Source organism: Petaurus breviceps, unplaced genomic scaffold (genome assembly GCF_028583685.1).
Source record: "Petaurus breviceps papuanus isolate PSGF00001 unplaced genomic scaffold, PetGlider_PUasm1.0 172, whole genome shotgun sequence".
NCBI lineage: Eukaryota > Metazoa > Chordata > Mammalia > Diprotodontia > Petauridae > Petaurus > Petaurus breviceps.
Window position 1 is genome coordinate 3,847,365 of NW_027185755.1, and position 20,045 is coordinate 3,867,409.

General features: G+C 52.0%; 2 protein-coding genes across 3 annotated transcripts in view; one reads left to right on the forward strand and one right to left on the reverse strand.

Annotated features, from left to right (window-relative positions):
* The window catches only part of HOOK2 (hook microtubule tethering protein 2), an 8,874-nt gene extending 498 nt beyond the window's left edge, over nt 1-8,376 (forward strand). The window contains exons 2-22 of one of the 2 annotated variants that reach the window (XM_069082977.1): nt 1,222-1,307; nt 1,555-1,627; nt 2,691-2,741; nt 2,843-2,975; nt 3,132-3,199; nt 3,358-3,420; nt 3,532-3,612; nt 3,760-3,920; nt 4,285-4,425; nt 4,598-4,799; nt 4,916-5,026; nt 5,295-5,382; nt 5,465-5,534; nt 5,818-5,955; nt 6,041-6,128; nt 6,420-6,454; nt 6,888-6,970; nt 7,044-7,147; nt 7,417-7,527; nt 7,659-7,730; nt 7,848-8,376. In XM_069082977.1, coding sequence (XP_068939078.1) covers nt 1,222-1,307; nt 1,555-1,627; nt 2,691-2,741; nt 2,843-2,975; nt 3,132-3,199; nt 3,358-3,420; nt 3,532-3,612; nt 3,760-3,920; nt 4,285-4,425; nt 4,598-4,799; nt 4,916-5,026; nt 5,295-5,382; nt 5,465-5,534; nt 5,818-5,955; nt 6,041-6,128; nt 6,420-6,454; nt 6,888-6,970; nt 7,044-7,147; nt 7,417-7,527; nt 7,659-7,730; nt 7,848-8,006 — 2,118 coding nt within the window. In that variant the 3' untranslated portion in view covers nt 8,007-8,376. The remainder of the gene's footprint in view (nt 1-1,221; nt 1,308-1,554; nt 1,628-2,690; nt 2,742-2,842; nt 2,976-3,131; nt 3,200-3,357; nt 3,421-3,531; nt 3,613-3,759; nt 3,921-4,284; nt 4,426-4,597; nt 4,800-4,915; nt 5,027-5,294; nt 5,383-5,464; nt 5,535-5,817; nt 5,956-6,040; nt 6,129-6,419; nt 6,455-6,887; nt 6,971-7,043; nt 7,148-7,416; nt 7,528-7,658; nt 7,731-7,847) is intronic. The other variant, XM_069082978.1, reaches the window with a different exon arrangement.
* A 170-nt stretch (nt 8,377-8,546) lies between these two features.
* On the reverse strand, nt 8,547-15,465 carry BEST2 (bestrophin 2). The gene is made up of 9 exons (XM_069083200.1): nt 15,314-15,465; nt 15,032-15,126; nt 11,162-11,395; nt 10,855-11,009; nt 10,586-10,663; nt 10,288-10,440; nt 10,027-10,107; nt 9,678-9,832; nt 8,547-9,367 (listed from the first exon to the last, which is right to left on the reverse strand). Exons 1-9 carry the CDS (start codon nt 15,463-15,465, stop codon nt 8,953-8,955), a joined length of 1,518 nt encoding a protein of 505 aa, XP_068939301.1. The 3' UTR covers nt 8,547-8,952.
* Between the last annotated feature and the right edge of the window lie 4,580 nt (nt 15,466-20,045).

Consider the following 20,045-nt stretch of genomic DNA (forward strand, 5'->3'; position numbering starts at 1 on the left):
CACACAATCCAGTACCCAACAGAAACACCCACCACTACCAAAGTACCCACAAACCCCACAAAAATAAACACCCACCCCTCGGGCTGGCTTTCGGTTCTCTCCCCCCCCCCCAGACCTCCCCTAGAGAGACCCTTCCTCAGAGATCCTCCCCTCACATACCCCCACAGAGACCCTCCTCTCACATAGACTCTCCACCCCAATACCCCATAGAGAACCTTCCTTCAGAGACCCTACCCACACATATCCCCTCCAGAGGTCCTCCCCCCACATACCTTACACAAGGATCCTTCCTCATATAACCCCTCAGAAAAGCAGAGGTTTACAAATACCTCCAGAGACCCTCCCCTCATATATCTCCAGAGTTCCTCCCCCAGAGACCACCCTACCTCCACAAAGACCCTTCCTCTGCAAAGCTAGTCTCTCAGAGACATTCCTTCTTCACCTGGGTGCTCCTTACCAAGATTCTCTCACTTTCCCTCCCAGAATGTCCCTAGAGCCACAGAGACCCTACTCACATCCAACCCCTTTCTTTTATCCCTGAGACCCAGCTATTCCTGGCCCAAGACCCATTCAATAAACTAACAATACCCATGATCCCTGTGCTTCTAGGTGGAGATGATGCCATGGTGAAAACAGATCATGTCTTAAGTCTTCAGGGCTCTTATATTTCTATGGGAGGGGTTGGGGTGGGAAGATACGGCACATATACAAATTCATGAGGAGGAAGAAGGTTGTAATAAGGAAAGATTCAGAGGAGGTGGATCCCTCCCTTCCCAGTGCCCCCAGACTGAAGGGGACAGCTCTGCTGGACTTTCCCTGGGAGTGGCCAGGCTCCACCCTACCTGAGCTTCAGGTAGGATGGTGGCACACAAGTGAAGGCCTGTTTGGCATTGCACTATTACGTGGCCTACGGGGTTCAGACAGGGCAAGATAGGGGGATAGCTTGGCTTGGCCCAGGCACATGATGAAGGGCTGGCTGATCTGTTCTGTCACATGAGCAGAGTTACCCAGGAGACTCCACCTTTCACAGTGTGCAAGAGGAAGTGGGATCCCCCAGGTGAGATGCCCCGCCTCTCAGTGGGAGGAGAGAGAGAAAGAGTAAATCAGCAGATTCCACAACTGGGAGTTGGGAGCTCAGGACTGGTCCCCTTCTCGGCTGCCTACAGGTTGCAACTGAAGGAATCTTGAAGTTCTGACCTGCTGTATTTCCCTTTCCCTCAGCTGCAGACTTTCAGGGTGGCCCAGCCCTGTTCTTCCCCCCAGGACCTAAGCAGTGGACTGGCCGTGGCTCATGTGCTACATCAGATGTGAGTTGAAAGGAACCTAGGATCCTCTAACCTTCCTCAGAGAACTCCAGACCATTCCCAAATCTCCTTAGTCTCTCTTCCAATCAGAACCCAGCCCCACCAAGAATCCCTTAGCTTTTCTAGCCTCCTTAGATGGCATGCATATGTCGACAATCCAACCCTCCTTTCTCCACACTGGGATTCCCTCTAATCCAGTTTCCCTAGCATCCTCCTCTACTCCAGCCTGTCACCCCCAATTTCTCCCCAGAGACCCTTCTTGGTTCAATGAGACCTGGCTCCTTCGGATCAGAGATGATTCTGAGCACAACTGGCGGCTAAAGGTGACTAGGGATCAGACAGATGATCTGGGGCATTTCAACTTAGACTACATGGGGACTGATAAATGAAAGCTATAGGATGGATGCGAAAAAAGATAACTTGGCCAGTTCAGGATAGAAGGGTGGTGGTATGTCTGTACAGGTGATCCCAGGACTGATGGATGATGTGTATGCTGGACAAAAAGCCTTGGCCTGCCAAAAATGAAAGAGGGGGAGGGGAGGGGAGCCTGGAAAGATGGCAGGGCTGGCCACTGGGTGATGCAGTAGATAGAATATTGGATGTGGAGTGAGGAAGACTTGAATCTTGCCTCATGCATTTACTAGCTGTGTGACCTTGCGCAAGTCACTTGAACTATTGGCCTTGGTTTCCTTCTCCGTAAGAAGGGGGCTGATAATAGCACCTACCTCCCAGGGTCGCTGTGAGGGTCATTATTAAGAACTTTGCTAAGTTTATTAAAACACTATGAAAACCCCCACACACACACTATATAAGTGGTAGCCATTAGAATGTAGAAAACAGCAGGAATTGGGGAGGGATGGAACAGATTCATTAAGGCCCTAGAGTGGGGATGATGGTAGGTAGCTGACTGGATGAGGAAGGGAGCCAAATAATGGTGGGATGGACAGATGACCTGAATGGGGATAGGAGTGGGGAATGTGTGGAACGCTGTAGTGAGATGATGAGACAAGACAGATGATGTGTTGACCCAGGCAAAGACAGACAGATGATCAGTGTAATGTGGACAAATGATGGGATGGATTTGTGACATGTGCCTGGAGAATGAGCAAATGGCCCAGGCCCATGTAGATGATGGGGAGGTCAAAAGGAAGTCAGGGAAGAGAGATAGACAAATGATGACTGGATGGGTGGTGATGTCTAGGGAGGGCCAGGGGGCTGGATAGATATTAACTCAGTGAACAAGTGATAAGTGTGGGGGCCAGACAGATAACTAGGGGCTGGGAGGTAGCAATACTTGGGTAGGTTAGGAAGATCGGGAGAATAAGTGCAGCAGCCTGTGCTGGAAATAGGATATTTTGGGTCCTCAAGAGCCACTTTCCTACACAGGTCAGCAACTTGAAGAAAGTGTTGCAGGGTCTCGTGGAGTATTCTCAGGATGTGAGTGACCATGGGTGGGTGGTGGAGGAGGAAGAGTCCCTGGCTGTCACGTTCTGGAGAGGGGATCATGGAGGCTACTGATGCACCCTACTCCCTTTTAGATCCTGGGACACCAGGTATCTGACCAACACTTGCCAGATGTGAACCTGATTGGGGAATTCTCTGATCCAGCTGAGCTGGGGAAGCTGCTACAGCTGGTGTTGAGCTGTGCTATCAGCTGTGAGAAGAAACAAGGTGTGGCCGGGACTCCAGGGAGGAAGAGCTCAGGAGGGGGAGCCTGGTGTTTGGGGTTTTGGGGGGTAGTACTGAAAAGAGGGAGCCTGGATTAGCACTCCCAGGGGCTGGTGGGCGTGGAGGGCTAGTCTCAGCAATGGAACCCCTGATCCACAGAACACATCCAGAGAATCATGACCTTGGAGGAATCGGTGCAGCATGTGGTCATGACCGCCATTCAGGAGGTGAGACCTGGGTGGGACAGGGAATGGGGGCGTGTGACCTCACTATTTTGCTGCTCCAGGACTAAGGGGAAGAGGGAAGAACACCCCCTCCATTCCACCTCCTGCCTGCTGCCAGAGAGCTCTTAGGGATAGTTTCCCTTTTGTTCCCCCTATACCAGCTTATGAGCAAAGACCCTGCAGACCCCATGACGGCAGAGACCTATGGGAATTTCGACAGCCAGGTATGGGATAGGGGAGGGAGACTCCTCTGTCCTTTCCTACATCAGAGGCCCAAGTCCCTGCCCTTCCTGCTCTTGAGTCGTCCAATGTGACCTGTCCTGCCTTGCTCACAGTCCAGAAGATACTACTTCTTGAGTGAAGAGCCAGAGGAAGCTGACCAGCTTCGGCAGCGCTGCCATGACCTAGAGCAGCAGGTGGGAGCTAGATCAGCCCGGCAGTGGGAGGAGGGAAGAAGGGGCCAGGCTGTCAGGGAGCCTGTTGCCAACGTGGACAGGCCCACAACAGACTCATGCACCTCACATCCATCTCTTGTCTATTCTGTTCCTTTTCTTTGATCCCAGCTGACCCTTCTAGTAGAGGAGAAACAGAGCCTGGTGCAGGAGAATCGAGCCCTGAGGGACAGAGGGGCACAGCTCGAGGGACCAGAGGCTGCTGGACTCACCTCCAAGAGGCTTTTGCTTCTTCAGTCACAGCTAGAACAACTGCAGGAGGAAAACTTCAGGTGTGCAGGCCTGAGCACCAGCACTGCAGGAGTGGGGCACCCCCTGGGCCCCCCAGCCTGATAGCCTATGGTCTAAGGGGTGTCAGGGAAAATCAGTGTCTAGGCCATGGTCAGGAGCCTGGGAATGGGCTGTGTCAGTCAGTAAACATTGAGTGTCTCTAATGTGCCAGGTGCTGTACCAAGTGCCTAGAATACACAAAAAGGCCACAGGCAGCCCCTGCCCCTGAGAAGCTCGAAGTCTGATGGGGAGAAAACATGCAAATGTGCCACTGAGCAAATTCCTGACATTGAAGGGGTACAGGGTTTGGACACTGAACTTTACACCCCCATCTCCCCCATGTGAGCACCACTCCTCTGCCCCCAGGCTTGAGAGCTTGAAGGAGGATGAGCGTCTGCGCTGTGTGGAGCTGGAGAGAGAAGTGACTGAGCTCCAACAGCGGAACCAGGCACTAACCAGCCTGGCCCAGGAGGCCCAGACCCTGAAGGATGAGATGGATGAGCTCAGGTAAGCAGCAGCCATTCAGGGGCCCAACCCTAAGCCAGGTGGATCCCTATTTCCCACACATCTGACTTCTCCTGACTGGGAATAGCCCCTGAAAACCAACAGCCAGGACTGGCCCCTGACTCTCAGGAGCCCCCTGGTCCCTGGGGCTCCAAGCTGAACCATGGCCCCATAGGCAGTCATCAGAACGAGCAAGCCGGCTGGAGGCCACACTGAGCGGGTGCCAGCGTCGCCTTGGGGAGCTGGGGGAGCTTCGGCGGCAGGTGCGGCTGCTGGAGGAACGGAACGCTGGCCATGCAGAACGGACGAGGCAACTAGAGGATGAACTGCGGCGGGCAGGGACCCTCAGAGCCCAGCTGGAGGGCCATCGGAGACAGGTGGAGGCTGGGCAGACTGGGACTAGAGCTGGTTCCAGAGGGATCAGCCATGTCTGGGACCTAGGCCCAGCTCATTCATTTTCCCCCTTGTTCCTGCTGTCTCACACCCCTTCCAGGTGCAAGAATTGCAGAGTCAGCGACAGGAGGAGGCCCTGAAGGCTGAGAAATGGCTGTTTGAGTGCCGGACCCTGGAAGAGAAATATGAGGCCGTGGTCAAAGAGAAAGAGGTGGGTAACTCCAGTGGGCCTGAGCCCAGGGCCGTTCCACAAGCTGGGCAGCTAAGGATGCCATAGGTTTGGAGTTCAGAAACCTGGTGTTAAGTGCTGGCTCTGCCACTCACTGCCCCTCTTAGCCTTGGGTACCTTCTTCTCCCTTTTCTGAGCCTCAGTTTGCTCATTGAAGATCTCTCCCAACTTTATAATGCTTTTCAGTATTTTTAGTAGTTGGGGCCAGACCCTATAGCTGACCCTGGCTCCTTGTGCCTCTCCCTCCCAGCGGCTCATTGAGGAGCGAGACTCTCTCCGGGAGGCCCATGAGGAGCTGTGCTGTGTCCAGGTGCAGCAGCGGGGCCTCAACCAGGCTGGTGAGTGGTCCCCTCGGTCTGGTTGGGCCAGGGGGCTTGGAGCTGATGGAACACCTGCTTGACTTTGTCCCTGTCTCCTCAGATGTCCAACTGCAGCAGATGTCGTCACCTGTGGAGAATCTGGCAGCAGAGATCCTTCCAGCCGAGCTCAGGTTCCCTTCCTTGTATCAGCCTTTGTGATAGCTCCCTTTTTGGCCTCTGGCTGGCTGGGCCCTTGGTCCTTAGGCCATTCACAACCTGCTGTCTCTTCTGCATTCTCTTGTGTTTCAGCCCAACACCACCAGACTCCTTCCTGCTCATTCAAATCTTCCCCCTCTCTCAAGCTGATGACTTTCCCTCACTCTCCCAAGCCCCAGGGATCTCTCCCTCCCTTCGATGGGGGTGGGCTGAAAGACAGGACCCCACCTAACCACCCTTTGGGGCCTGGCCCTGCAGGGAGACAATCCTTCGCCTGCAGCGGGAAAACAGACGTCTGTGCCAGCAGGAAGCAGCTGACCGTGGCCGCACTGAAGAGCTGCAGGGGCAGCTGGAGGAGGCCAACCGGGCCAGGCACAGGCTGGAGACCCAGCACAGGTGGGGGCACCGAGACTGAAGACTGAGTGAGGTGAGGCCTAACCAGGGCTGGGACACCCTGAGTCCTGTGTCTCCTCATACCCAGGCTGAACCAGCAACAATTGGCAGAGCTTCGGGCACAAGTGGAAGAATTACAGAAAGCATTACAGGAACAGGGGGGCAAAGCTGAGGATGTGAGTGTTCTGGGCCCTGACCCCCTCTTCTGCACGGCCAGACCTGAGACTGTTAGCCCCCATTCACCAGGAGTGGTGAGGTGGGAGGAAAGGTTGTCCCCAACACAGCCTGCCCGCCTGATCCCTTCATGCCTCTTCTAATCTTCCTTTCTCTCCCCCTGCTGCCTGTTGGCTCTCTAGGCTATTGTAAGTAGAGCATGGGGGGGCGGGGTAGAGAGGGTTGTGGGGCTGGGAAGAGAAGACAGAACAAGTATTCCAGCCTCACCCCTGCTCTTTGTCTCTGTTCCCCAGTCCTCACTGCTGAAGAGGAAGCTGGAGGAACACCTGTAAGTCCCAGGGGTGGGACCAGCCAAGGGGAGCAGCCCCTGGTAGCTGTTACCATGGGGTGGAAATAGAGCAGGAGGTGGGAGAGGGGAGATGATGCTGGGGAGAAGTAGTTGTGTGGCCTTGGACAAGTCATTTGACTTCTATTTGCCTCAGTTTCCTAGATTGTAAAATGGGAATCATAATAGCATCTATCTCTCTGGGTTGTTGTAAGGCTCAGATGAGATAATATTTGTAAAGTTCTTAGCATAACACCTGGCACGTGGGAGGCATTATATAAACACCATCAATGATGATGGTGGCTCTCTTCATAGAGATAAGCATAGCAGGCTAGCTAGGCTGGGGTGGAAAGAGGGGGAGGCCAGAGAGGCCACTGACAGGGCAAGGACCAGTGTCCTGGTGGGGTCAGGTGTGATCCCTTGGGCATGTGGCTAGGGAGAAGCTGCACGAGGCACACTCAGAGCTACAGAGAAAACGGGAGTACATCGATGAGCTGCAGCCACCAGCGGACAGCAGCGGTAAGATGCCCTCTGAGGGGGTGGGGCACAGGGTGGGTGGCTTGGCGGAGCCCTGAGCTCCTGGTTCCTGCAGCAGCGAGGCGCATTGAGGAGCTTCAGAGGAGCCTACAGAAGAAGGAGGCTGACATGCGGGCCATGGAGGAGCGCTATCGGCGCTACATGGAGAAGGCTCGGACGGTGAGGACCCCGGCCTGGCCAGGCCCCACCCCAGTCCCACTCACAGTCCCGAGGCCGGAGCAGGAAGTGCCCTTAGCCCATCATCCTTATTTTATAAAGGAAGAAACCAAGGGCCAGTGAAGGAAGAGATGTGCCCTGGCAGGCCCAAGACTTCTAACCAAATTCAGAGATCTGAGCTCTCGTGGCACTGCCTGCCTCTCCCCCAAGTCTGTCCTGCTTAGGCTGGGCTCCCTAGGGCTGTCCATAGTGTCTTTTCTCACCCTGCCCAGGTCATCCAGACACTGGAACCCAGGCAGCGGCCGCCAGGGCCTCCTCCCCTGGAGATCCAAGCCTTGAGAACGCAGCTCCAGGAGAAGGACCTAAGGATTCGACACCTTGAGGTGGTTTTCCTCCTGGACCTGGCTGACATGACCTTCCTCTCTTGGGGTGGGGGTGGGGGTACTTGATTGCTGAGTCTTGGGATGGGCAGGATGTAAGGCCTTGACATTTCCCAACCAAACCTCTCCCTCAGACTGACTTTGAGAAGAGCCGGAGTCAGCGGGAACAGGAGGAAAAGCTGATCATCAGTGCCTGGTACAACATGGTGAGTGGATGCCCACTTCATCCATGCCCTGCTGCTTCCTCTCCTCTCCCCAGAACTACCACCTCTGAACATGACCCCTGATTTCTTCCCTTCTTCCTGTACTCCGCTTTCCTCCAGGGTATGGCCCTGCAGCAACGAGCTGCTGGAGAAGATCGACAACCAGGCCCAGCCTATGCCCAGTCCTTCCTGGCCCAGCAGCGACTGGCCACCAACACACGCCGAGGACCCTTGGCACGTGCCCAGGCTGGCCCTACCCGATCTGGAGACAAGCACTGACCTTCGGATCCTCACTCCTCCATTCTTCTAGGCAGCATAGGGTTAAACCTGCTCCATTCCCTTCTCTAGGCACACTACAAGGGGTTGCACTTATTGCACATGCCCAACTCCAGGGCAAGAGAACTCTAGCCCTGACCTCTGACCTCAACCCTTTTCCTTAACCCAGGTTTTGTTTTTTAAGATGTTTTCCTAAGGTTCCCTCCCCATTTTTAACCTCTGGTTCTCAGGGCAAAGAGGAGCTGGATTTCTGTGTTCCCAGTACTGCCAGCTGGGCCCCACCTTCTCTTTTTAAAGATGTGATTTGGGAGGGGGATAAATCTAAGTCTGAGATGAGGAATTAAATAAAGCATTCAATCCTAAATCCACCAAACTGGATTCTTCCATGTGTCACTCAGCTTGCAGCAGAGGGAGGCATTCCTGGGCTCCCAGGGCAGATTCCCATGAGCTCATTCCCTCTGAGGTGGAAGCAACTGGGGGTGGGGGGAGGGGAGACACTCCAGGGTTAGAGGTAGGGTATAGATTCGAGTCCCACATCCTTAGGATCCTAGGACTCAGAGGTGTCAAGAACTTCCCTGATAAAGAAAGACTCTGAGGCTGAAGTGATGACAACTCACAAAGGTATTCAGTAGCATGACTACGATTCAGGGTCCAGGTGCTTCCTCCGGTCCGGAGAGGGAGAGTTTTCAGGTGTTGCCTTGGGCAGGGGGTGGGGGAGTGTGAGGGGCAGCTCTTACAGGGATGGCCATTAATGACTTTTTTTTATCCTGCTCTAGAATGCAGGACTGCATCTCCTGGACTGTAGAACCTGCACTTCAGTAATGTGTGTGTTGGGGTGGGTGTGGGGTGACCATGGAGGTGTCTTGGTCCAATAGTCCCCTCTTTCCAGTGGCAAGTCAGCCATCCGGCCAGTTGCTTAGCATGCTGGTCAGTCAGTGAGCAACAAGGCTCAGGCCAAGCTCTCCTCCTCTTCTCCTATTGGGCTAGGCAGCCAAGGAGGCAATGGTGCAGGATTAGGAGTTGGGCCTCGGGCTGTGGGTACCACTACTACAGAGGGAGAGGGCTCCGCAGAGAAAGAGGCAGGAGCAGCGGGTGGGGCAGGCTCTGTGTCAGAGGGCGGGTCCAGAAGGGGCCCTGTAGTGGAGTCATCATGGCCACAGTCTGGACAAGGACAGCCAGCTGTGGTTGAAGCCTCAGACACACAGCTATTCTTCCTCCGAAGCAAGGAGAGTCGTCGGCCCAAGATTGGGCCAGAGCCACCTGCCAATAGTCGGTGCAAGAAGTCTCCTGGTACTGAGGGACCTTCCCCAAGTTGCCCCTCCATGCCTTCCAGTCGCTGAAACTGCATGTCCTCTTTGGCCAGCCTACGAGGACCAGGGCACAGAAGTGTCAGAATAGCCCATATCATCTCTGGCTGCTTTATCCCCATCCAGATCTGCCACCACCCAAACCCTGCCACCTTTCCCTTAATCATACTCCTCCACTCATTTCCCCATGAAGAATCTCAAAACTGGAAGGAGCTTAGAGGTCACCTAGTTCAATAAGACCTAGAGAGGGGTAGGAAATTTGTTCAAGATCTCCCAGGCAATAGGGAGAACCAGAACTAGAATCTGGATGTCCGGATTCCTAGTCTACACCAGCCCACTGCACTGCCCCGCCCCCCCCCCAGCTCACGTGATGTCGAAGGTGGAGCCCTGGAAGGAGGGCTGGTGCATCATGAAAGCAGTGGCTGCAGTGTACGGGGCCCGAGCATCTGCAGCATCCCAGTAAAAGTCCTTTTCTAAGAGCGGTAGGTCATCATACATCTCATCCACTGCCAGCATTGACACCTGGAATGGGGATGATAGGACATGGCTACAGGGTCGGGGAGGGCATTCTGTAGAGGAAAAGGGTTTTCTAAGAGGGATGGTCAAAGCTGTCCCGGGAAAAGGGGAGAGTTAAGGAGGACTGATGAAGAGGCTTTTAGACAGAAGGGATGAGTGACCCTTGAGGAATTAATTTTGGAAAAGGAATGGGGTCCCACCTGGAAATTCCTATCAATCAAAAAGTTGGTCTCAAAGTCATCATCGTCCTCCCCAAATGGGTTTATGAGCTGCTCAGCCACCTATGGAGGGAAGGATGGGCACTGGAAATGAGGACTCTTCCACAAAGAGATCTGCCCAACACCCCTGGATTCCTGTGTTTTGTCCTGACACCTTCCCTCCCACTCCCACCCCCAGCAACTTCTTTGAGGCCTTGGTCCCTCCCAAGCCTTTCCCTGTATTCTCTGTCTTGTAGGTTTTACCTTCAGCCAGCCAACATAGAAGAAGAATTGGAGCAGGGTGAAGACAGGAACACACAGGTCCATGTTATGATTCTTGTATCCCTTGGTTGGGTCCAGGAACTGGCGCCCAATAAGGCAAGCCAGGAAGAAACTGTATACTGCAATGGTCACCACCTAGATGTAGGGTCACCACAGGGGAGACTCTCAGGTCAGTGAGGGGGTAAGGGGCAGATGCATCATCAAGGGACCTCTATTCTTATATTCCCAGTCCCTAAGAGTCTGGTCAACATCCTAATAAGTGGGAAGTCACAGTGAGTACCTGAGTATAGACAAGGGGCACACTGATCCAGTCATAATGAAACAGCATTCCACACTTGGCCCGGAACTCATCCAGTTTCTGTGATAGAGGGCATGGAGTCAGGGAGCAGTAAGGGGGATCCCCTAAGGAATCATGTCTAGAAAAACCTAGAGTTAATGATGGTGGAGGGTGGAGGTGGGGGAAGAGTCCCTGGAGTGAGTGGCAACATCTCTCTCCCAGAATGGGGTGGGGGGATGTGTGGCCCAGTTCTTAGTGCCTGATACCCCTACCTCCATAAGCAGTTTAAAAGTGCTGCTGTCTCGGATCCGACCCTCTTTTCGGGCTTGGGCAGCAAGGTTGGCAAACCAGACACATGGTATCCAATATTTGTTGTAGGATGAATTCAGGCTCTCATATTTTTTCCTCTCCTCACGGGTCATAAACCCTGGAAGACCAGAAGGTTACCTCCAAGCCAGCCTGCTAGATTTCTCCCCCTTCCTGTTCTACAAAATGGGGGGAATACTTCCCACCCAGGGTCAAGGCCCTTCCTCTTTTCCAGTCCCCCTGAGGCCCCAGTTTCCCTAGAAAGAAGCTCACCAGCTTCCACCACATGGTCCATGGTGGGGAAGCGTTTGAAAACAGCAGTGCTGACAGATCGAAGGATAAGCACTGCGGACAGGCCTGCATACCGCATTAGTGTGCGTCGGTACAGTCGGCCCCGCTCGTCCCGGCCATGCACCGAGCCGGATATAGCACACATGAGGGCGTCGGGCAGAGGCATGCACATGTACTGGTTCCACCATCGATTCACCACCAGTGTGACATAAAACCCTGTGTAGGTGGGAAGAATGAGGTTAAAGGTCAACTGGGTCAGGGTTGGGAGTGGGTTATAAGGGTATGAAGTCAAGGACAGGAGATAAATATGATATGGGAAGGGGGTGGGAGGGTGTCAGGTATTTCAAAGATTCAAGGTTTGTACAGAGCTGAGATTGTACTCTTAAGATATCCAGGAGCATTCTCAAAAGAAACTCTAGTAACTCATGCCATCCCACCATGCTTTCCTGAACTATTCCCTTGCTCTGGCCTCTCTTTAAAATTGTGATCCTCTCCCCTTGAGTCCTTTGCCCTCTACTTCTATGGTCACGTGTTCCTTTCCAAACCCCCACTCAAGATTACTCCTGCCGTCAGACCAATCCACTCCTACAACAGTGCTCTGTAATCTCAGTTGGATTCTTTCACTGTCTTGGATGCACTCTATTCTTCCTTTACAAATCTTAAGTCACCTGCCCCACCACCACTCCCCCTGGCTGCCTCTCCCTGCCTCATACTTCACTTATCCATCCAGAGCTCTCTTCTCCCAAGCTCTACACTTCAAGTCACCAGTACACGTTCACAACTCTCTCCTCCTTTGTTCCAGTCTTAAAGGAGGAGGTGGACCTTTTCCTTACAAAGGACAAAGCCTCTCCTTGTATCCTTAATCCTCTCCACTCCCATCTATCCAAGGGAGTTTGTCTCTTCAATCAGCTCCTCTCCGAAATTTTCAATCTCTTTATCCGCTGCTTGCCCTGCTGCCTAGAAACATGCCTGTTTCTCTCCTATCTTCAAAACAAAACAAAACCCAAAAACCTTCACTTGATCCTACCATTCTTTCAGGCTAAAGTCCTATCTCTCTCCTCCCTTTCACAACCTCCACTTTCTCTCCTCTGTTAACTCTTTACAACCCACCTTACTGCTCTCTTCAAAGTTACCAAGGATCTTGTTAATTGCCAAGTCCAATGGCTTTTTTTCAATCTCCATTCTCCTGCAACCTTTGACACTGATCACTCTCTTCTCTCTAGGTTTTCAGGACATCCCTCTCTCTTAATTCTCTTCCTATCTGATAGATCTTTCTCAGTCTCCTTTGCTGAATCCTCAACCAGATCATGTCTTTTTACCCTAAGTGTCCAACAGGCTTCTGCCTGGGTCCTCTTTCTCCTTCGTAATCTCTTCAACTTGAACGGATTTCATTATCATCTTGGTACTGGTGATTCTCAAATTTATCTTTGCTGTCCCAGTCTCTCTCCAGGGTCAAATACAAAATGCTAGGTTTGTCATCCAAAGCTTTTCAGGAGCTAGCCCCCTCCTGCCATTCCAGTCTTCTCACACTTTCCTGCCCAACATGGATTCTACCCAGTGACACTGCCCTCCTGGTGGCTCAACAAACAAGACTCCAATCATTTCCTCTTACTGTTCCCCCCCCCCCAGCCTGGAATGCTCTCTAACCTCCAGGCTTCTTTAAGTTCCTACTAAAACCTCACCTTTTGCAGGAAGCCTTCCCTAACCTTCCAGTTCTAGGACCTTACCTCTGAATTATTTATCCATCCTGTATAGCTTATTTGTACATATTTGTCTGCTTGTTGTCTCCTCCATTAGATTGTGGGTTCCTTGAGGGCAAGGACTATCTTTGCCTCTTTTTATATTCCTAATTCTTACCATAGTGCCTGACATACAGTAGGCATTTAATTAATGTTTTATTGATAGTCAAGCTCCTAGAAAAAAGGCATCTGTGCTCTGCTGTGTTCCCACTGACTTCTCAACTAAACAGTTTTAGTTTCCACATTCAATGACCTTTTCTCTGTCCTTATCTTTCTTGACCTATCTTCACAATTTGAAAATATTGACCACCCTTTCCAGATCAGGGGTCTTTTTTATGTTTGTACTCCTTCTTAGATTAATATGTTTTTTTTTTAACTAATTGAGGAAATGTTAGATTTCAGTTAGAGGTTAATGAAAATAAAAATGTAATTTTTTCCTCCTCCAAGTTCATGGATCCCCTGAAGTCTATCCTCAGGTTAAAAGTTTCCACTTTGAGTTTTCATTACACTGCTTTACTCTGGTTCTTCTCCTACCTTTTTGGCCACTTCTTGCTACAGGAACAACCATGGTCTCTTATCCTTAGGTGTACACTACCCCAGAGCTCTATCCTGGATCCTTTGCTTTCTCTTGCTGAGCTCATCAACTATCATCTCTAGGAAAATGTTTCCTAGATCTACATAATCTACCTGTCTATTAAACTCCAGTCCCACATGTTCCATCTTGAATTTAACAATTCCACATGAAAACTAATTTTTCAACCCCCCAAATCATTTCTTCTATTTCAGTTGAAGACACCACCATCTTTCTCGGCAGGTGGGTCCCCAAATTTAGAGTCATCCTAGATTCTTCACTATCCCTAATCTCTTACATCCAGTCAATTGTCAGATCCTATGGATTCTGCCTCCACAATATATTTCATATTCATCTGCAGTTCTCTGCTTATATGCCCATTGTCATAATAGAAGACCTCATCATTCCTTGCCTGACTATAATAGCTTCCCAGTTACCAACAGTATCACGCCTCTCCTCCTCTCCAATTTATCCTCTTGCTAAATGAATATTCCTAATGGGTTCCCCCCCACCACCACCACCACCACCACCACTACCACCACCACACACCGAAGTGGTTCCCTCTTGCCTCTGGAATAAAATACAAATTCCTGTTTGGCATTTAAAGCTCTTCACAATTTGGTTCCAGGCTACTTTTCCAGGCATATTTCACTTTATTTTCCTTCAAGCACTTTGAAGTTCAGTTAAACTGACCTATATGTTGTTGTTTTTTTGACAAGATATTCCATTTCCATCTCTGAGATTTTGCACTGGTTGTCTGCCTTGCCTAGAATGTCCTCCCTTCTCACCTTCAGCCTCTCAAAGTCCTTAGCCCTCTTCAAAGCTCAGCCTAAGTGAATTCTTTTTTTTTTTCCTCCTTGGAGGGCAATTGGGGTTAGGTCACTTGCCCAAGGTAACATGGCTAGTTTTTTTGTGTTAAGTGTCTGAGGCAGGATTTGAACTCAGGTCCTCCTGACTCCAGGGCAGGTGCACTATTCACTGTGACACCTAGCTGCGCCCTAATTGAGTTCTTGATCTCTCTCGATCCTAGTGTTCTCTTCCCTCTTCCCATTATTTTTTTTTTATCTATTTCATATGGGTTTTTTTTCCTAATATATATACATGTTCCTCTCTTCCTCCAATAGAATGTAAGTTCCTTCAAGGCAGGAGTTGTTTCATTTTGGTTATCTCTGCCTGGCACAGATATAAATTCTTGTTGACTCTTGGGTCTGACTTCTGAAAGGAGTTAATTTGGGGGTTAGAGGGAGGTTCCTTGTGTCCCTAGCAGTGGCTAAAGGTTATGAAAGGTCTAGGCTAGGGAGCGATTCAGCATAAATAATCAGGATGAGGTTGAGGGCTCCAGACAATAGAACATGAAGGTTCCAAGAGAAACCATGCCCCTCTAATGGGACAAGTAGGGGGTGGGGTGGGGGAGGTCCAGGGATTGCCTGGCAATAGGGGTTCTTTGAGTTACAGGGATAGAGGGTGCCTGAGCTGAGGTGTAAAGAAAGATAACAATTGGTCCTGAGATTGGCATTGAGATTAGAGGTAGTGAGTTCATACCTAGCACGAAAGAGACAGGGATGAGGTTGGCGTACTGATCGCAGTAGATGACGAGTTTCTCGAAGTACGGTCTCTGATCGTCAGTCAGGATAAAGCTGGTGGGGTGGAGCAAGGAAAGTTAGAAGCAGATTCGTCCCGGACGGACGACCACCTTCCCTCTCAAGTGACCGTCTCTTGTCACTTGAGGCCCTCCTCATCTCTTGGAGAGTTTCCATCTGCATTCCACTCCCCCACCCTACTCCTACCCCTACTCCATCCCCTTGCCCCAAGACCAGGTCTCACCGGTAGATGGCGCTCAGTACCAGGTACCCCCCGAGGAAGACCAGCACCTCTCGATAGAGTAGTTTGTAAATGCTTCCCCGCCAAAGCAGCAGCAGCTTGGAGAACCCCCCGAAGCGAGCATTTGCTACGCGTGCTGTGTATGTCACTGTCATGCCGGGGGTCGGGCTGGGGCTGAGGGCCGAGAGAAGGATCGGGTGAGGGGCACTCTGCTGAATAGGTCACTCGGGTCCCTGCATTCCTCCCTGCCTTGAGTTTTTCCTCCCCAGCGCTTCCCGACACAGGATTGTCTTCCCTGCTCTTGAAGCACCCCACGGGTAGCCGCTCCGCAGGAGTATACCGAATCCCACCTGAGCCAAGGAGTCAGGGCCGTCCCGATCCCCCGTCCCTTAGGTGCACATCCCTTGGACCCCGACCTTTTCTGTGTCCCCAGCGCCAAGATCTCAGTATCTCGTCCTCATTCCCAGCTCCCGGGTTCCTAAGCCACAGTGAAACTGGCCTCCTTAGTGTTCCTCACACTAGACATTACATCCATCTCTCGATTCGGACATTTTCTGCTGTCCCCCATGCTTGCAACTCTCTCCCTCCTGATCTCCTCTTCCTACTTTTCCTTCGCGTCTCAACTAAAACCCTTCCTTCTGTAAGATGGTTCTCCTAGGCTTGCCCAGCCCCCTAGTCCCCCTCCCCAATCTAGGGCTTTCCTCCAATGCAGTTTCTCCAGTTTACCTCTTATGTATAGTCTTCCTTGCACATAGCTGCTTACACACCATCTCCTTCCATTTGACTTGACTGTAAGCTATTCGACAACGGGAGTTTTACTTTGCTTTGCATCCCAGCGCTTAACCCAATGCCTGGCTTAAAAACAAGCGCTTGTTGACTTACTGACTAGGGTCCCATCCCCAGAACTCACACCTCTATGCCCAGCCCCTGGCAAAACCCGCCTAGTCCTCGGCACCATTTTCTCTCCCCAGTCTTCCCGCCGTCTAGGTTTTCCTGCCTTGTCCTCGTTCTTCACTCCCAGGCATCCCCCCACCTTTGGTTCCCGAGCCCTATCTCTTTTTCTCTGCTCCTATTTTCAGGACATTTAGGTCCCCGTTCGGCGATCCCACCTTCTCAGTCATTCACGGATTGTCAGGAGTCGCTGAAAGGCAGTGCAGCTAGAGAAAGTCCAGGGCAAGAGAACTAGGTTTCAGAACCGACCTGCCCCAAACTCGCTTATGGAGCGAGCGCGATGTAGCGAAGAGTCCGGAATTTGGCGTCAGAGGACCTGAGTTCTAATTCTGATTCTGCCACTTTTTCTTAACCTGCATGACATTGAGCAAGTCATTCATTCATCCCCTGTGCGACTCAGTTTACTCTTCTTTTAAAAAGCAAGTGAATTGGACTACATCACTTCAAAAGTCCCTTCAGTTCTCAATGATCCCAGGGCTCTCTGACCCTCACTGACACACCTGTTTCCCTCGTCTTACCGGGCGATAGCTAGTTAATATCCAGAAGTCTAGTCCGTAATTCACTAGACTGATGCCTAACCTATAGGATACTATCCTCAAGTGAAGTGTTCAGGGATCCCCAGCTCCCAGCGTTCCCCTTCCCTCCTGTTCTGTAGCCACCGCGTCTGCACCTCAGCTCACCAGTATTCGGAACAGGAGCAGCTGAGACCTGGGCTAGGAGACAGAAACGCAAGAGGCAGGGGCTGTGCCCCAGGCTGGGGGCTGGAGAGTGTGAGGGGGGCTCCTCCCTGTACCACCGGCCCCGCCCTTTCCCGCCCCTTGGCTACTGGGGGAGGGGAGGGGAAGGGCGCGCGCGCGCGCGCACACACACACACACACACACACACACACTCATCCACCCACCAAGGACACTATCTTCCTCCCCTTCTCCCTCCTTCTCCCACACCCCACGCCCCAGCCCTGCAGTCCCAGGGCTCGGAACCTCCTTTCCGTCCACCCCTCCTGGTTGTGACGTCACCAGTAGTCTTTACTTTTGGCATTCCTTTGGAGACGCCTCCTAGTCCCCCACTCCCCGTCCCCAAAGCCCTCACCCCAGGCCATCCCTGGCGCCTCGTTTGCAACTAATTTCTACGGGGGTGGTGCGGAAGGCCATTCCTGGGCAGACCCCGAATTGTGTGTCAGCTGCTGCAGGAACCCTGGAAACAATTAGCTCTGCCCCCTCTTGCTCCCCTTACTCTTTTTTGGATCGGGTCACCCAAGGAGAGGAAGGGACTGGAGCTAGGCTTGCAGTTACCGCTGCGTTCCAGTTCCTACTTACACGCGGACAGAAAATCACACAATGCCGTAGGTAACTGCACTCGAGTGCCCACACACACACACACACACACACACACACACACACACACTTTTACAGTCACACACAAAAAACACAGACACCAAAGAGTCGAGCTCCCACCCCGGAGCTGAGATCATCTGTTCGTGTCCCGAGTGAAATGGAGATATGCTTTTCCATTAGTCTCTCCTCCCCGCCAGTCTAGTTCTTAATCAGTTTCCTCCAAGATCCCTCGGTTTTTCCATCAGTAAACTTGGGAGGGAAACAGAATGGTTTGCAGGTACACTGGGCGAGAGGTGGTAGGGATTTCAGGAGAGTGCTAAGGCACACAGTCAACAAACAAGGCGTGCAGGATAGCCGGCCTCTTGAAACCTGGAAGAATCAGGTTCAAGTCTCGTTCCTTGCCTGAGCTACCCGAGCTGCAGGACCCTGGGCGACTCAAACTCACAGCTCGAGGGAAAGCAGAATTTAAGTTACAGGTAAGATGCTGATCTACATTAGGATAGAGTTTTCTCACTGGGAAGCTCCTCGTACCAATGAAATCTCAATATCTGTCTAGTCCTTCTCCCATCAGTGAGATCTACAAGAAAGGCAGCCTAGCTTTGACCCAAGACCAGGATGGCATCATGCACAGCACCTCCTCCCTCAGGTGAGCCCGGCTAGGGTTCAGCTTTGTTTGAGCCAGGATGGACAAAACGTCCTGTTCTGGAATCAGGGTGTGCTATCCTATCTTGGAATTACTAGGGTGTGCGTGTGTGAGGGGGAAGGCACCGCCCACGACATGTGGTGGGGGGCAATGGAGGAGCCACAATGAGACACCTAGTTGTCCTTGTAAAGTGAATGAGCGCCGGCAAGGAGCAGGCTGGTCCATAAACACTTCTGTCTCCCACTGTCCAGCTGCTGCAGAGTTCTTGGGGTGGAGCACTGCTGGGTGGGGGTGTGTGGCTTAGATGCTCCACCAGCTGCACTTCGGGGCATAAAAGGAGGGAGGAGCCCTTTAAGAAAGGCTGTTCCCCCTTCTCCCCACATGCACTGACCAACTAGACAAGCATCAGTCACCCCTGCTGGGGCAGACAGAGTGTTCCAGACAGTGGCACAGACCCCCTCTTCCCCCTCCCCCCCCCACCCAAAACCTTCCAAACTGCTGGGTTTGTCTGAGGTCTATCCCGAGGCTTTAACCCTGTGTCCAAAGTCAATACCTTCTCTTGGCCTCAGTTTCTGTTAAATGATGATAAAAGGCTTACAGAAGAATCGTGCACAATGTACATAACTTTATGGGATATACACTGGTTAGACTCCTCTACATCCTCTTTGACCTATACCACTCTTCACCCGGCCCAGTAGGCTAATGAAAACAATCGTTAGCCACAGCCAAGGTGCCAGAGCTGAAGTGTTTCTTCCAGTAGGGATTCCAGGCCTTCTGAGTTCTAGGTGTCTTACCCTCCCGGCCCCCCACCCCAGTTGGGAAGCAAGCAGTCTGATGGCACAAGGCCAGGCTGTTTGGGGTCCTTCTCCCATTGATTCCTCTGTCTAGCCTTATTTCTGGACTTCCTAAGGTTGGGTCTCCTGCAAGCTGCTCTCCTTTGAGGGGTAAGGCCCCTAAATGACTAGCCTGGTCCCCGGTCATAGAGGGGTCTTTCCTTTTCTCTCTGAGATTGAGAAATCAAACCTGTCTTAGGCAGTGTTCTGCCCTGGAGCAGAAGCTGCTCAGTTCATATGTAGACAAAGAGCTAGGTAGGTACATCTCTAGACGGGTTTCAAGGTGGAGGGGGGTGAAGGGCATACCACAGCTGCTAATCCCCTGGCTGAGACCAGAGCCCAATCTCCTCTTCCAAGAAAGGTGGGGCCAGCCCTCACCTCAGGCGACTGCTAATTCCCTAACCAAACAGCTGGCACTGCCTGGCCCCCAGCAGGGCCAGCTAATCCTGCTCCTGTGTCCTGTGGTGCTCAGCTATCCCTGTGCTTATAGCATAGGGAAACCGCCACCCCATTCCCATGCCCCTTGACCCTTCTCATGGTCAGGCTGGGCGGAGGGGAAGAAAGAGAGATACAGGAGAGACAGAGACAGAGAGGGAGTGAGAGAGAATGGATGTATCAAGTGGAGCTGGGGAGTGGGGGGCATCAAAAACTAGTTGTTTCTTAGCCAAAGGTGCTGGAGGAAAGGGGAGGGGTTCCCTGTACTTCAATTCCCAGGGACAAGGCAGGTCCTATGCCAGGGAGAGGCTGGGAACATTGTAGCCTGCCCTGCCCAACTAAGGGGCTGAGGCCCAATTTTTCCCACTATGTCATCTGTCTGTCCCTTCCTTTTCATTCCCAGTTACCACCCCCTTTTTTTCTTCTCATTTTGAACTTCAACAACCAACAAGTTTCTCCCCATCTCCATTGCTGAGCTCACCTGTCCTCCAAAGGCCTTCCAGCACTGTCACTTTGTTATTTTTTTGGTGAGGGATTT